The sequence below is a fragment of the Leptomonas pyrrhocoris genome (assembly GCF_001293395.1).
Source record: "Leptomonas pyrrhocoris isolate H10 chromosome Unknown, whole genome shotgun sequence".
Classification (NCBI taxonomy): Eukaryota; Euglenozoa; class Kinetoplastea; order Trypanosomatida; family Trypanosomatidae; genus Leptomonas; species Leptomonas pyrrhocoris.
In genome coordinates, this window is record NW_015438369.1 from 597,950 (window position 1) to 611,278 (window position 13,329).

The 13,329-nt window shown below is 57.0% G+C and overlaps 4 protein-coding genes across 4 annotated transcripts; all 4 read left to right on the top strand.

Annotated features, from left to right (window-relative positions):
* Positions 1-271: 271 nt before the first annotated feature.
* Positions 272-2,620, top strand: ABB37_06235 (unspecified product; the record flags this gene model as incomplete). The annotated part of the gene is made up of 1 exon (XM_015804500.1): positions 272-2,620. The coding sequence occupies one exon, from the start codon at positions 272-274 to the stop codon at positions 2,618-2,620; it is 2,349 nt and encodes a 782-aa protein (XP_015657074.1).
* Positions 2,621-3,136: 516 nt separating this feature from the next.
* On the top strand, positions 3,137-5,857 carry ABB37_06236 (hypothetical protein; the record flags this gene model as incomplete). Its single annotated transcript, XM_015804501.1, has 1 exon — positions 3,137-5,857. One exon carries the CDS (start codon positions 3,137-3,139, stop codon positions 5,855-5,857), a length of 2,721 nt encoding a protein of 906 aa, XP_015657075.1.
* A 944-nt stretch (positions 5,858-6,801) lies between these two features.
* Positions 6,802-7,875, top strand: ABB37_06237 (putative mitochondrial hypothetical protein; the record flags this gene model as incomplete). Its single annotated transcript, XM_015804502.1, has 1 exon — positions 6,802-7,875. The coding sequence occupies one exon, from the start codon at positions 6,802-6,804 to the stop codon at positions 7,873-7,875; it is 1,074 nt and encodes a 357-aa protein (XP_015657076.1).
* A 3,597-nt stretch (positions 7,876-11,472) lies between these two features.
* Positions 11,473-12,990, top strand: ABB37_06238 (hypothetical protein; the record flags this gene model as incomplete). The annotated part of the gene is made up of 1 exon (XM_015804503.1): positions 11,473-12,990. One exon carries the CDS (start codon positions 11,473-11,475, stop codon positions 12,988-12,990), a length of 1,518 nt encoding a protein of 505 aa, XP_015657077.1.
* Positions 12,991-13,329: the final 339 nt, after the last annotated feature.

Genomic DNA, 13,329 nt, shown 5'->3' on the forward strand with positions numbered 1-13,329 from the left:
TGGTCTTCTGCTTTTTGTATTGGGATGTGGTTTCTTCTGCAGCTACGTCAAGTCGCTTTACAGTAGCACCCAACGATTTCCTTGCTGCAGCGTCGCAGCTGGCGCTTTAACTTGACAGCGAATTCAAATACAAGTCTGATGTACTTAACTTTTTTTTTGCTTCTTTCGAAACCAATTCAGCACTTCTTCTCCGATTTCTCATTCCTCCCTCCCCTCTTCGCTGGTATGTGATACACGCACACTAATATCCCCATGGGCAGCCAAGACGGTAATGGCGCAGTGCGCAGCGGACACCGCGAATAGCGCCCTTGCATCCGACGCAAAGGTTGAGCGAGAGGAGGAGGATGGCCTCGTTTTCAATCCTCCCTTGTACTCTCAACGAGCGCAACTGGTCCATCGAGTTCTGCAGCGTTACTCGTGTCGCCGCATCATCGATGCCGGCTGCTCCCGCGGTGACCTGCTGCAGTTTCTGATGCACGCTTCTTCACTTAGTCACGTGCAGCTGACGGCGGTAACCGCGATCGACATCGACGGCGAGGCGCTGCGGGAGGTGTCGAAAGTGCTGCCCTTTTCTTCCTTCACCGTCGCCTCCTACACGGCGGATTGCACGGTGCAATGCATACAAGGGGATCTGACGTCGTGTGTCACCGTACCAGCGGAGTGGCTGCCTTATCCGCTCTCTTTGTCTTCCTCGTTCTCCTGTTCCTCTGCCCCTGGCGCGCCGGCGACGGATAGCGCCGCGGTGCATGACGCCACGGTGGACGCGGTGTGCAGCATCGAGGTGATTGAGCACATTCCGCCGCATGCGGTCGCCGCTTACACGTACACCCTTTTTGCAGAGCTGGGTGCGGCGCGCGGCGCACGGGTCGTGCTGCTGACGACGCCGAACCGTGACGAAAACACGCGTCTTCCACGGCATCCGCTGCAACAGCGGAGGGGTTCGGCACAAGACTGCGAGCGGAGTTTCACTGAGGCGACGAACAGCATTTATCGGCCGTGGGAGAGCGCCCCACGACGTCGGCACGACGAACACTTCTTCGAGCTCACCCGAACTCAATGGAAGCGCTACGTGGCATACGTGGAGGAGTGCTACGGCAGCTACTGGAAGACACAAGAAGACGTGCTGTTGGGGGAGGGCTTTACCCAAGGGACGCTGTTTGTAGCACGAGCCAGCGAGCACCCACGCAAGGCTGCATGCATTAGTACGGTTTTTCCTTTTCTTTCGCAAGCCGGCCCAGTGCAACTTGCAAAGCAGCGATGCTCTCACGTGGATCGTGCATCTCACGGCGTCAGGTGCACGGCTCGCACTCCACAGGAAGAGTCGTTGTCGGCGCACACGTCCCACAGAGGTGTGCGGGTGTCTCGTGATGCAGCCATCGCAGCGTTCCCGTTTGAGAGCATTTTTGGTATGCCGTTTGCCGACTACGCCTCCCACTTCCTGCGCCCCAACACACCGCGTCCTTCGCTGCCTCAGCAAGCGTTGACGTTTGATGCCGCGACCGGCACACCCATTGGCCTCGCGAGCTGTGGGTGCGACTTGCCCTACACGCGTGTAGCGCATCGGGTCATTGAGGGTGTTGCCCTGTGGGATCGACTTCGTGGTGTGGTGCGCCGCTGCTATGCTGGCCTCTCCTCTGCCTCCTCCTCACCCTCTCATGCAGCGGGGCAGCGCAAGCGGGCGATTTCTTTTACAGAGTTCTATACCGCGCACGTCGTCCCGCTTCTGTACGTGTTACTGGAGGAGTGCACCGTGCCGCTGCTGTGGCGCAGCCTCGCGGAGCAGCGGGGATTGTGGGTGCGGGCCACACAGGACGACACTGCGCACTGGCGACGGTATGTGCGCCAGACGCGTAAAGAAGAATATTTGCTACGCGCTTGCCGTCTGCGCGTCGATGCCGCGCACGTCCCACCGCGCAGTCGTGCATCCTCTACGAGCACGGCCACCTCCCTCTTCCTTTCCTCCTCTTGCGTCGGCGCCGCCTCGAGTGGTGCCGCGGGCATCGTCGTGCCTCTTTTCCCTTTTCCCAGTGAGGCGTACTCCGTTCTCTCTCGTGCGCTGCGGCACGACTCCTCATGGTGCAACGGCGGCGGTGCTGGTGGTGGTGGTGATGCTCGTCCGATGAAGTGCTGCGTACAGGGCCTACAACTATTAGAAAAGGGCACGACAGACAGTGTCGGCTTGCTGCTGGCAGAATGGCTTTGTGCGGAGGTCACCCGCTGCCTGTCGAACACCACGGAGCAAAGGCGTGGAGGTGCACCGTGCCGCCTCCTGTCCTCCGCGCCTCCGGCGGCAGCCGCTACGGAGATGCCGACGCGCACCCTGAAGTGTCTACCGACACGGCTGTTGCAGCTTCTTTTTTTTCTGGTGAGTGTGGATGTGATACCGGATGCGTATGCAGCCCTGTGTTCTTGGTGGCGCAGCCGAGAGCAGCACCTGGCCGCACTGCATCGCGATGTGTGCGCCGCATGCGATGCCACAACTTACTCTCCGCGGGGTGACGATGCACCCCGCGGACAACCGCGACCGCGCCGCAGACGGCGGCTGGCCGCGTCTTCTGGAGAGGCGCCCTCTCCACCGTGGCTCGTGTCTCTCATGGACTGTTCGATTTCGTTTCCTTAGTCACAGACACACAGACAGCGGCGTCAGCGCCTTCGACATCAGATGAAGCAACAGAATATCATTAACCAATAACACAGAAACAAAAAGAAAGAGTGAAGAGTAATAATATCAACGCACGACTGCTGGGTTTTTTTTTTTGCGTGTTATCGCGGCGGCGCGGATTTTCCGAAGCCGGCAAGCGTCGTACTCAGCTGGGCTGCGGCGATGCTGTTCTCGGTTTCTGCGAAAACTCTCGAAGCCTCTTCCCTGCTCTCCTGTTAGTTTTATTCGTGTTACGCGTTGTGCTTCTCTGAAGCAGCTTTCCACCGCACGTCTCACCTTCCTTTGTTTCTCTTTTTCTTTTTCTTTCGGGTTCGTGGCCACGTGCGCGATTCTGCTGGCTGCGCAGTAGCACCTCACGCCAACATCGAAGCTACCACCACACCCACTCGCACGCAAAGCAATCAACAAAGACGAAGAAAGACGAACACACGTAGTATTCGGCTCCTGATTGTTTCATCCGCTCCCCCACACGACATGTCCGAGTCGGAGGAAGAGCGCCGTCTGCGCAGGGAGAAGAAGAAGGAGGCCGCACGCCGCGCAGCCGAAAAGGAGGCGAAGCAGAATGCTGCCGCTGCCGCTGCCGCTGCCGGCGCCACATCGTCTGACGCACGCGAGACGAAAGAAACCGAAGAGGAGCGACGGATCCGCAAGGAGAAAAGACGTGCACAGCGCGAGGCGGCGAAGAAGCAGGAAGGGGAGGCCGCCGCCGCTGCTGCGACAGCAACCAACGGGAAGGGCGAAGAGACGCCTTCGGCAGGGCACCATCACCACCCTCACCAGGACAGTCCAGATGACAGAAGAAAGGACGCGCCCGCGTCCTCGCGCGCGGAGGCAGCAGCGGCGACCGTCACACCAACACCAACAACGAAGAAGAGTTCATCACAGCCAATCGACGACACCGCGGCGCTGCTCAGCGCCATCGAGGCAGAGAACAACGCGGTGGTCACGCAGCACACCGCTCGTAGCCCTGCCGCCCCGCCTGGGGAGACAAAGCAAACCAACGACGACGGCAACAATAAGAATGGGAGACAGCGGAAAGAGACGGAGGAGGAGCGGGCGGCGCGCAAGCAGGCGGAGCGCGATGAGCGTCGTCGTCAGCGACACGCCGCGAAGGCCGCTGCCGCCGCTGCTGAAGGAGGCGGTGAAGACGGCAGGAATAGTATGGGCAACGGTGACAGCAGCGCAGAGGCCGGACAAGTAGAGCGGAAGGCGACGCCCCCATCGGCCGGCCCCAGCCCGACCACCGCATTCGACGCAAGCGAGCTGCAGCGGCAGGCGTACAGGGCGCAGTTTCAAAAGGACCTCGCCCGTGCGACGGCGCTGCGCCGACTCGTCGACTTCGACAGCAGCAGCGGCGTCGTGCTCGACCTCGCCCCGCAGACCGCCTACGACTTATACATCCGTGACTTCGGGAAGAGCGGGCGGGAGCAGGTCGGGGTGCAGGCGCCGCCCGAAGAAGAGCGGTTGGACGCGGCGACGCAGGCAGAGCGGGAGCGGCAGCGGACACGCACGGCGCAGGCGCCGGACGATTTGGGCCTCTGCCCAGAGGAGGAGGCGGAGCGGCAGTTTTATCAGCTGCGTCGCAACGTTCTGCAACGCGGCGTCAGCAGCGGGCGGGGCGATGGGACCGTGGAGGAGGGAGCTGGCAAAACTGCGAACGAGAAAGAAAGCAGCAATAACGACAGCAGCTCGAAAGCGACCCGCGCCGTCGATGCGGCCCTCCTCGAGCGCTTTCTCACGAGCACCCTCCCGCTCATGAGCGCGGTGCTGGACGAGAACAACGCCGCGGCCACCGGTGCGGCAGCGGCAGCCGTGGCAGCCTCCTCCGCCGCGTCGGCCGGCGATGGCAGCACGAGCAGTAGCAAACCGAAGGGCTCGACGGCCTTCTCTACGTACTCGACGTTTTGCTGGCGCGGCACGCGTAACCGGCCGCTGGTGCAGGTGCTGCTGAACCCGTCCAACACGCGGCAACTGATTGCCCTGCACGGCCCCCGCGACGAGAGCGGCCCCTCGCCGGTGTTGGACACGTACATGTCGGTTCTGCTGTTGTGGAACATGCACGACACGACTACGCCGGAGCGCGTGCTTGTGTCCTTCTCGACCGTCACGTCGGTGTGCGTCAGCCCGTCCTCCCCCCACCTCATCTACGGCGGCACCGAAGACGGCAATGTCTGTGTGTGGAGCCTGCGGGAGCCCGACCGGCTGCACCTCGCTGCCGGCCGCTACGAAAAGGTTGTCTTTCACTTGCCTTCCTACAGCACGAGCTGGCAGGCGGACGGCCACAACGCGCCGGTGCGGCAGGTGCGGGTCTCCGGCTACAACGCCAAGACCCCGTTGCGCAAGGAGGAGCAGCACGAGCAGCTCGTGTCGATGGACGAGCGGGGCGTGGTGTGCTTCTGGGTGGTGTCGGACCGGGAGAGCAGCGCGAAGGGCGCCCAGCTGATCGACAACGACTACGGGCAGCACCCCTTCACGAGTGTGAGCCTTCACCTGGCGAAGGGCACCTCCGCTGCGGCCTACGACCCGCACGTGGGAGACGGCGCAGCGGACGCGACGGCGGCGATGGGCTACGGCGCGGGCGTCGCTTCCTCCTTCGACTTCTCACCGCTGGACGCGGCACAGTACGTTCTGACCGCCCCGCACGGCGTGGTTCGCCGCTCTCGCTTCGGCGGCATCGCCGTCCCCTCGCTCTACGGCCCTTCGCAGACGACCTACTGCAACTTACCAGGCGACAAAGCCAAAATGACGGCGGCGACGGTGGTGGCCGTCCCGTGCTGTGTGCATTACTGCGTGCTCGACCCCCGCTGGTTCGTCGTCGGCTACGAGGACGGCACGCTGCGGCCGTTCCTGCACAACGAGGCGACGCCGAAGCTGACGGTCGACGTTGGCTATCACCCCATCATCGCCGTGCGGTGCAGCGGGGCGACGCCGTGGGTAGTGTGGGCGCTGGATGAGGGTGGTGAGGTGCACATGGTCGATCTCGCTCACCACAACCGGCAGACCCCGCGGTGCTCCCACGTGCTGACGCAGCCAGACACGGGCGTCTGCACCTGCATGGATATCTCAGCGAAGGATGAGAAGGCAGATCAGCGGATGCTGGTGGCTGGCTTTGAGAAGGGGATGGTGCAGCTCCACACGCTGAACATGGAGAAGCTGCGTGTTGCCAACGCCGAGCGGGATGAGAAGTGGATCTAACGTGTTCTCCCGTATCGACGCGTGGGCCAAAAACGATTTGCGAAATCGATGTAACGTTGAAGTTTGTTTCTTTCCTCTCTCTCTTTCGGGGTGAACTGAAGGCGCGTGCGCCGTTGCCCCGCTGTGTGACTCGGGTCGCACACGAAGGTGCACGGACGTGCCGTTCTGATCATCTTTGTAAAGGCGACTGTCTTCCATTTTTTCCCCCCTTTGTTGATGATGTGTCACTTTTTTTTTGCTTCTTTATTTCGCTGATGATGTGAAATTCATGTACACACTGCGCTCTCCCTTCCTCCCTGCGCCACTCTGTATGTCGTCGTCGTTGTTGCTTTGCGCTGCTGCTCAGAGTCCGGGAAAGAGCAACAACAAAGAAAAATATGCTGCCCTGCTGTCTTGCGTGCACCGACGCAGGGGAAGGGGTGGGTGGGAGGGCGTATGAGACCGTCATGTCCTCTCCTCCTCGCGTTGATCGACACGGCAACTTGTGGAAGAAACGGATGTCCGCTGTTGTGGAACGCTGGCTTTCCTTTTTCTTTTCTTGAGGCCTCAAAGTGACTTCTGATGGAAGCTGTTTTTCCAAACGAAAGAAAGCAAAGAACACACAAAGACACGGAGGTTGGCACACCGTTTTGGAAAGATGAGGCGATAAAAGCACCGCCTCACGGAGATGGAACGGCACCCGGAACGCCCAGCGTTGTGTGCTGCACCCCCGCGTTGGCTTCTCCTTCACCTTCTCCACTCCTTTTTTCTCTTCAACATTTTTTTTTTCACCTCACGTTCGGCGAATGCCCAATCATCGCCGCAAAACGCCTCTTTTGCTAATGCCCCCCCTACCCCCCCCCCTCCCAACCGAGACAAGCTGTGAAGGAGGGGAGCATCAAGGGCGACATCAAAAAAGGAACACACACACACAGACCCACGCACGCAATATTTTAGATAGATTGATGAAGATGTGCTCGCTTGCACCAGCGGTTGCGCTTTCCGCTTCGCGCCGACGAAGCCTTCGTCTTGTGCACGCACATTCCACGCGCTACCTCGCAGCGTGTTGGTCGGCGCGACGCGGCGCCTGCACCGCTACTCCTGCCACGTCGACGACGCCGTGGACACCAGAGGTGGATCATGACACCACCGCTAACAATTCTTCCTCAACATCGGCACAGACATCCGCGTCCGCTTCTTCCGCTGCAGCGCCCCTTGCTCGTCACTTCGTCTACGCGCCGTGTCTGCGCTACACCGCGCCGTGGCGCAGCAAGCGTCTCACCGACTTCTTATCGTGCCACGACGACGTCGTCACCGCCATCGCGCACACCTACCGCCACCCAGTGCACAACATCACCGTCACCCTCATCCCACTGCGTCACTTCGCCCACCCAGATTTTTTTCGCCAGGTCGACGACCTCTGCGCGCAGCACGAGTCGGTGCTCATGGAGGGGCGCACACCGCTGCGCGGGGCGCCGTACTCGACGATTGTGCCGCCCCGCCCGCGTGTGCCGCCCCCCCGCCCGCCGGAGCACGACGACGACGAGGGCTGGGAGCCGCGGGAGGTGGAGAAGTTCTTCCAGCCATTTTCGTGGGGGGTGGAGGACTCCCCGTATCACACCGTCGTGCACGCTGCGGACCGGTACGACTACGAGAGGCTGCCGTGGTGGTGCTCCGTGCGGTTCAACGCGCCGGTGGTCGGCAGCGTGCGGCGCGAGCAGCACTGCCTGAACATGATTTACCCCCTTAACGATAACCTGTACAAGACGTTTGCCATTCCATGGGGGGCGGCGCACATGCCGGTGTTTCATGAAATGCTGCTCGACAACGGCTTTGAGAACGTGGGGATGTGCTCGCTGGTGGTCCTGCAGCGCATTGACGGCATCATCAGTGAGGGCGAGTTCGGCAAGATGCAGCGATGGCAACGGGCGCGTGCGAGGCGAATTTCTTACGTGTACTGCGTGGGGGTGCTTTGCCTTTTTAGCTTTCTGCACTCCTACGTCTCCGTGGATTACCGAAGAGGGCCGAGCGAGGAGTAGCACTGTGAGCGGGTGGAGGCAGCGGGCGCTATGGGTGTCTACCGCGCTGTTGTTGCTATAGGTCGTCACACTCACGAGAAAACAACAACATATATAGGCGAAAAAGAAGAAGGAATATAGAGTTCAAGGAAAAAAGTCCTTTTCTTTTCTAGGAGAGGGACAAGTGATCTACAGCGCAGGCGAATACATGAGCGAACGAAGGCACGCAGCTTGTATTGCGGCTTCCGTTGCGCACGCGCTGAGTGGCAAAGTACATCCCACGTCGTTGACGTTGAAAGGAGAGAAACATCGGAGGCAGATGCCGCGAAGCTGCCATCTCCTTTGATACATCCATGTTGTCTACCGAAGCGTTCCTCGCGCTCTCTTTTCTTTTTTTCTGTTCCCCTCCACCTCTTCGTCTTTGTTGACCTGCCATCTCTCTCGCTCTCTCTTTACCACACACTTACCCTCGGAACAAACGCGTTCGTCATGAAAGGTATAAGAGAGATATCATCAGTCTGCCAAGGTAACACCGATTCAGTTTTCCCTTACATTTATATTATATTAGTTTTCTATTTCGCAGCATACATTTGCACGTCTACAGTCAAGTTGCTCTGAAGCGTCGTCCCCTGCAGACCACAATACGCAGTGCCAAGTTTGGACATTTTCGACGGTGTTGACTACTGGGTTATAATTCGCTCCCACAGAGTGCGCTTATACACCGGTAGCCTCCTACCACTTCAACACACGTCGATAACGAAGGACAGTGAAGACAACAACCTACACCAGCAGCAACAGCGACAACAAAGATAAGCAGACGCGCAACGTTGGTGCGTTTCACGTTCCCGGCCGTTGCGGTTTCTGTTCAGCTCTTCATCTTTTTGTTTTTTTGGTTCTCTGTTGCCGAGTCGTATTTGAACTATAAACGTGTCTATTGTTTAATTCTCTATGTCCTTGTTAGTTTAGTTTGTTTTCCCTGTTTTACCTTCGTTCGTTGTCTGCCTCTCTCTCTCTTCCTCCTGATTAGATTGTTTTTGCTCGATCCTGCGTCATACATACATAACCCTTTAAAAGAAGAATTTTTTTTTTTTACTAATTTAGGAAGAGACGGTGTTTTTTATTATCTTGTAACCTCCTCTACCCTTTTTTTCTTCCTTTTTTTCCCCATTTCTGAAGTTCAGAAACGAAGTTCTTTATAAGAGAGCGGTCGAGAGCAAGGAAAGATTGCCTTTGATAGGCGTCCTGTTTTCACTTCTGCGTACCCACACCCACACACACCCACACATATATATACGAGTATCGATTCGCCGCTCTTCTCCATATCTCGCTGTTTCTGACTTCTTTCGACAATCAAATTTTCACTCTCGGTTTTTTTTTTCGTTTCAGCATCTTCTTTTTTTTTCGTTTTGGCGTCAGCAGCATAATCGCTGCCAACGTTGCGAGATTTCGCCCTCGGGGGTCTCTCAGTCTTTCTTCTCGCTCTGTCCTTTTCTTTTTTCTTCTCTCTCTCTGTCTGTCTCTCGTATACGCAATCTGAATTAACAGGAGCGCGCGTTTTATTCGTTTGTCTATACATTCTGGTTTTTGTTTTTCAAATTCCACAAACACACGTGTTTATTTCGTTTTGTTTTATGCTTTACTTGAGGGAGCACGCCTGCTGGTGCCATATTATTATATATTTTTTTCCTGAGAATAGTGCTCAACGTCGTTCTCCCTTCTGATCTGTATTTGCTCAACTGAGAAAAAGATAATAGCTCTCTCGATCTCACGCTGATTGGTGTTAAGGAAGAATAGTCTTTCCTTTTCTTTTTCTTCTTCTTTATTGTTCGTTGGTTTCGTTTCTCGTTCTCTGGCAGTGCTGACGTGTTATCGGATCCGCAACAAGCCTTCTGCGTTCTTCCTGTCTCCCGCTCAGTTCGATTCGATAACAAACAGATACACCTAGACGGAAGTGAAGAGTCAATCCATTGGCCCGCTCGTTTTTCTGTCCTGCTTTGCCTTCTGTCTCGTCCTGCAGACGAAGCGATCACACGCGAACTTGTCTTTTCATTTGTTTTCTTCTTAGCTGCCCTTGTGTTTTTGTTTTCCTGTACCGTGCGCGAGCGCCGTAGGAGCAACAGCAGCAGCAAAAGGAAGTCTACAGCGTTCTTTTTTTGTCTCTCTCCGCGCTCTCTCACTTGAATTCGGTTTCATCACGCATAGCGACTCCGTTTTTTTCTTCTTCTTATTTTTTGTTTTGGTGAAGTCAGCTAAATCGTTGTTTTTTTTTCTTCTCTTTTCCTTCACCTTCTTTTCTCTTCGTTGTGTTTCTCGTCATTCTCACTCTGACATCGGCACGCACACACGTACTCCGACGCGTGCGCTCCCACACATACACAAGCAGTTGTTTTAAAAAAAGACGAATTTCGAAGAGAGAATCTTTCAACAGGTAACACAGCGGTCTACCAAGAGCTGAAGTGCTTCTCTCTCTCAACGTCGTTGGTTCGCTTCTCTGTTGTCTATTCCCACTTCCCATCACAATCTTTTTTTCCCCTTTTCCCCCTTTTAAAGCCCCTCTATTCAACGCACTGAGCACACATCGATATTTTCCTTGTCAACGCTAGTGCTGGTATTACCAGTATTTTCACTTCACGCTCACCACCCACCTCCCAAAAGTTTTACTGCTCACCACTGCCCCACTATTTTTTTTATTCTCTTTTTTTTTGTGTTTCTTTTCTCTCGCCAAGAAAAATCCAGAACAGTGAACAGAGGGGGTGAAAAAGGTAAGCAGGAATTTTTTCTCTTTCTTTTGCAGATTAGGCACGCGCTCTTGCAAAACGCAAGACGCAACATATCGTTGTGGTCTTCTTGTGGTTGCCCCTTCTCATTTTTCTTCTCTTGTACCCGACGCGCTTTTTCCTTCGTGTTTTCTTTTCGTTCTTTTCATTCTTTTACATCGGTTCTTACTGTTGTTATTGATTTGTGTCTTCGGAACTTTTTCTTGTGTTACCGTTCGTCTTTGATTGCAAACGGGAAAAAGTGCTTCTGCTCTTCTTCTTGCTATTATCCAGGTCACATACGTTTCCACGTATATATATCTAGCTAGCTATCTTTTCACATTTGGCGATATACGTGTGCATGCATGATCTGCGTGCTTCTCGCGGCTTCTTAGAGATTTCCCTTTTGTATTTTTTTTTTCACCCTTTCGTTGTGCCACCTCTTCTTTTATCTTCTTTCATCGATATTGCGCGTTATCTTCGTACTATTCCATTTTTTTTCTTGTGTTTTAATACTGGTACTGCGCGACACATTTATTACGTGCCCGACTCTCCCTGCTGTTTCTGCGCCGATATTGTCTGTGTGTATTTGTTTGTATTTTTCGTGTCTCTTTTGCTTGTATTTTTTAGTTATCTCCTCGTTTCTTCGGACGGCGAAAGGACGGAAATAGCGCTGCTGAACGCGTCGTGGCCGGAGCATACGTCTTGTCAGGCCCTTCACGCTCTCGTACGTGTTTCTTCTCTCCTCTTCTCCTTCGTTTCTGTTTTCTGTTTTTACGTTCGAACGCTTTTCTTTGAACGACGCTTTCAAGGATCTTCAACAGCGGTACACACGCACACACACGCACGCGCAAAGCGAGCGATGAAGATGGTTGCCGACTCCTACGGTTTGTGCGCGGCGTGCGAGAATCAGAGCGCGGCGTGGTCTCGCCAACAGGGAAACTACTCACCTGTTACGTGCGCCGTCCGTGCCGCGTCCCCCTCTTCTTCTACGGTCGAACGTCACTCGCACGCCAGCAGCCCCAGCAGCAGCCCCATCAGACGTCCCCACGCGCCGGAGCAGGAAGAGACACGGAACTCTATCAACGGCGACGTGAACGGCAAGTGCGTGAAGACCCGCCGAGTCCGCCCGGCACGTCGGTGGTCGGAGCACGTCGATGCGCCGACCGCCGTGTCCTTCAACAATCTCCTGTGGAGCGGTGCGGTGACGTCGCAGCCGCCGAACCGCCACGACAGCCGCATCCGCCGATCGGAGAGGACATCGAAGACGGCGTCGGAGGATTCCTCAACTAACCCGTCCGTTTCTTCTTCCTCTTCCTCCTCCGCGAAGCTCGAGGAGTCCATCTACAAGCGCATTGTGGAGTGGGACCTGAACAGCGCCCGCCTGTCGAACAACGCCTGCGACCGCGTGGTGGCGGCGGTCTCCGACGACTCTCCTTTTACCGGTGTTCGCGGGAAGGCGACGACGGCGAGCGATGACGGGGAGAGCGACGAGGGCAGCAGCCGCCACTCCTCGCCGGCGCTCTCGGCGTCGAGTGAGTCGAAGCGGAGTTCAAACTCGCCCAGCTTTGCCCCGCTGGAGGACGGCGTGACGGTGCGCGCGCCGGAGGCGACGTCGGCGGGTGGGCTGCAACGCACCCCTCCGAGTTCCCCCCCTCGCCGCTGCAGCGATGCAGCGCCTCCTTCCGCCACGACGGCGGCGGAGGCGGCGGTGATGCCACCGCTTTATATCACACCCTGTGTGTCGTACACCGAATCGCACACATCGTCTCCGTCGTCCTCTAGCGCCTCCGCGTCCTTCAACGTGGCTGACATCGTCACCGCGCTGCGCAGCACGCCGGCGGACCAGCACCCCTTCCTCGACATGCAGTACCAACGTAACCTGCGTGAGCACGAGCAGGCGCAGGAGCAGCTGAACCAGCAGGTCATGCAGTCCTTCCAGACCCAGTTTTCGAGCCATCAGCAGGCCGCCGCCTTCAAGTGTTTGCTGAACGCTGCGCACCGTCATCAGTACCATCAGTGCATGGCCCGCGACACGACGAAGGAGAAGAGCCGGCAGCAGGCGAGCGACAACTTCGCCGGCGCCCGTTCGCCGAGTTGTGCCGGTCGTTGGGGTCCCCGTCAGCGCCGCCTCATCAACCGCCAGTGGCGCATGACGGCCGAGCAGGCGGAGTGTGACCTGTACCGCGAGGGCCTCGGCGCGGTGCAGCGGAAGCTGTCATGCATGTGTCTCTTCAACCCCGACACCGACGTGCGGGTGTACGATGAGAACACGAACGTGCGAGAGCAGCGGTGCTACCGCCAGCACAAGCTGCTCGTCCGTCTGCAGCGTCAGGCCATGCGTGGCGGCAACCCCTACTTTCTGGGGGAGGCTGCGTAGCTCCAAAAGCGAGCCGTTTCGTTTTCTGTTTCGCGTTGTCTCTCCCTCGTAGCTGGTGGTGGTGGTGCCGAGAGGAGGAACCGCAGCAGAGCGATGCAGCAACAGGCGTATTCCTCGAGGCGCCCCCCCCCCCCCTCGCTTCTTACGTTGCGAGGAATGCAGCTATCGGTAAAGGATGATGTAGGTGCCTACGGCTATTCCTGTACTTGCTTTGCCGCGACCGCAGGAAGCTGCGGAGTAAAAAGAGGAGAAAAGGAATGTGACTGTGCACGCACGCACCAGACTGTGTGGGTGTCTGTGCGTGTATCGCCACACCACGAAGGTCTGCTATCAGCGGCC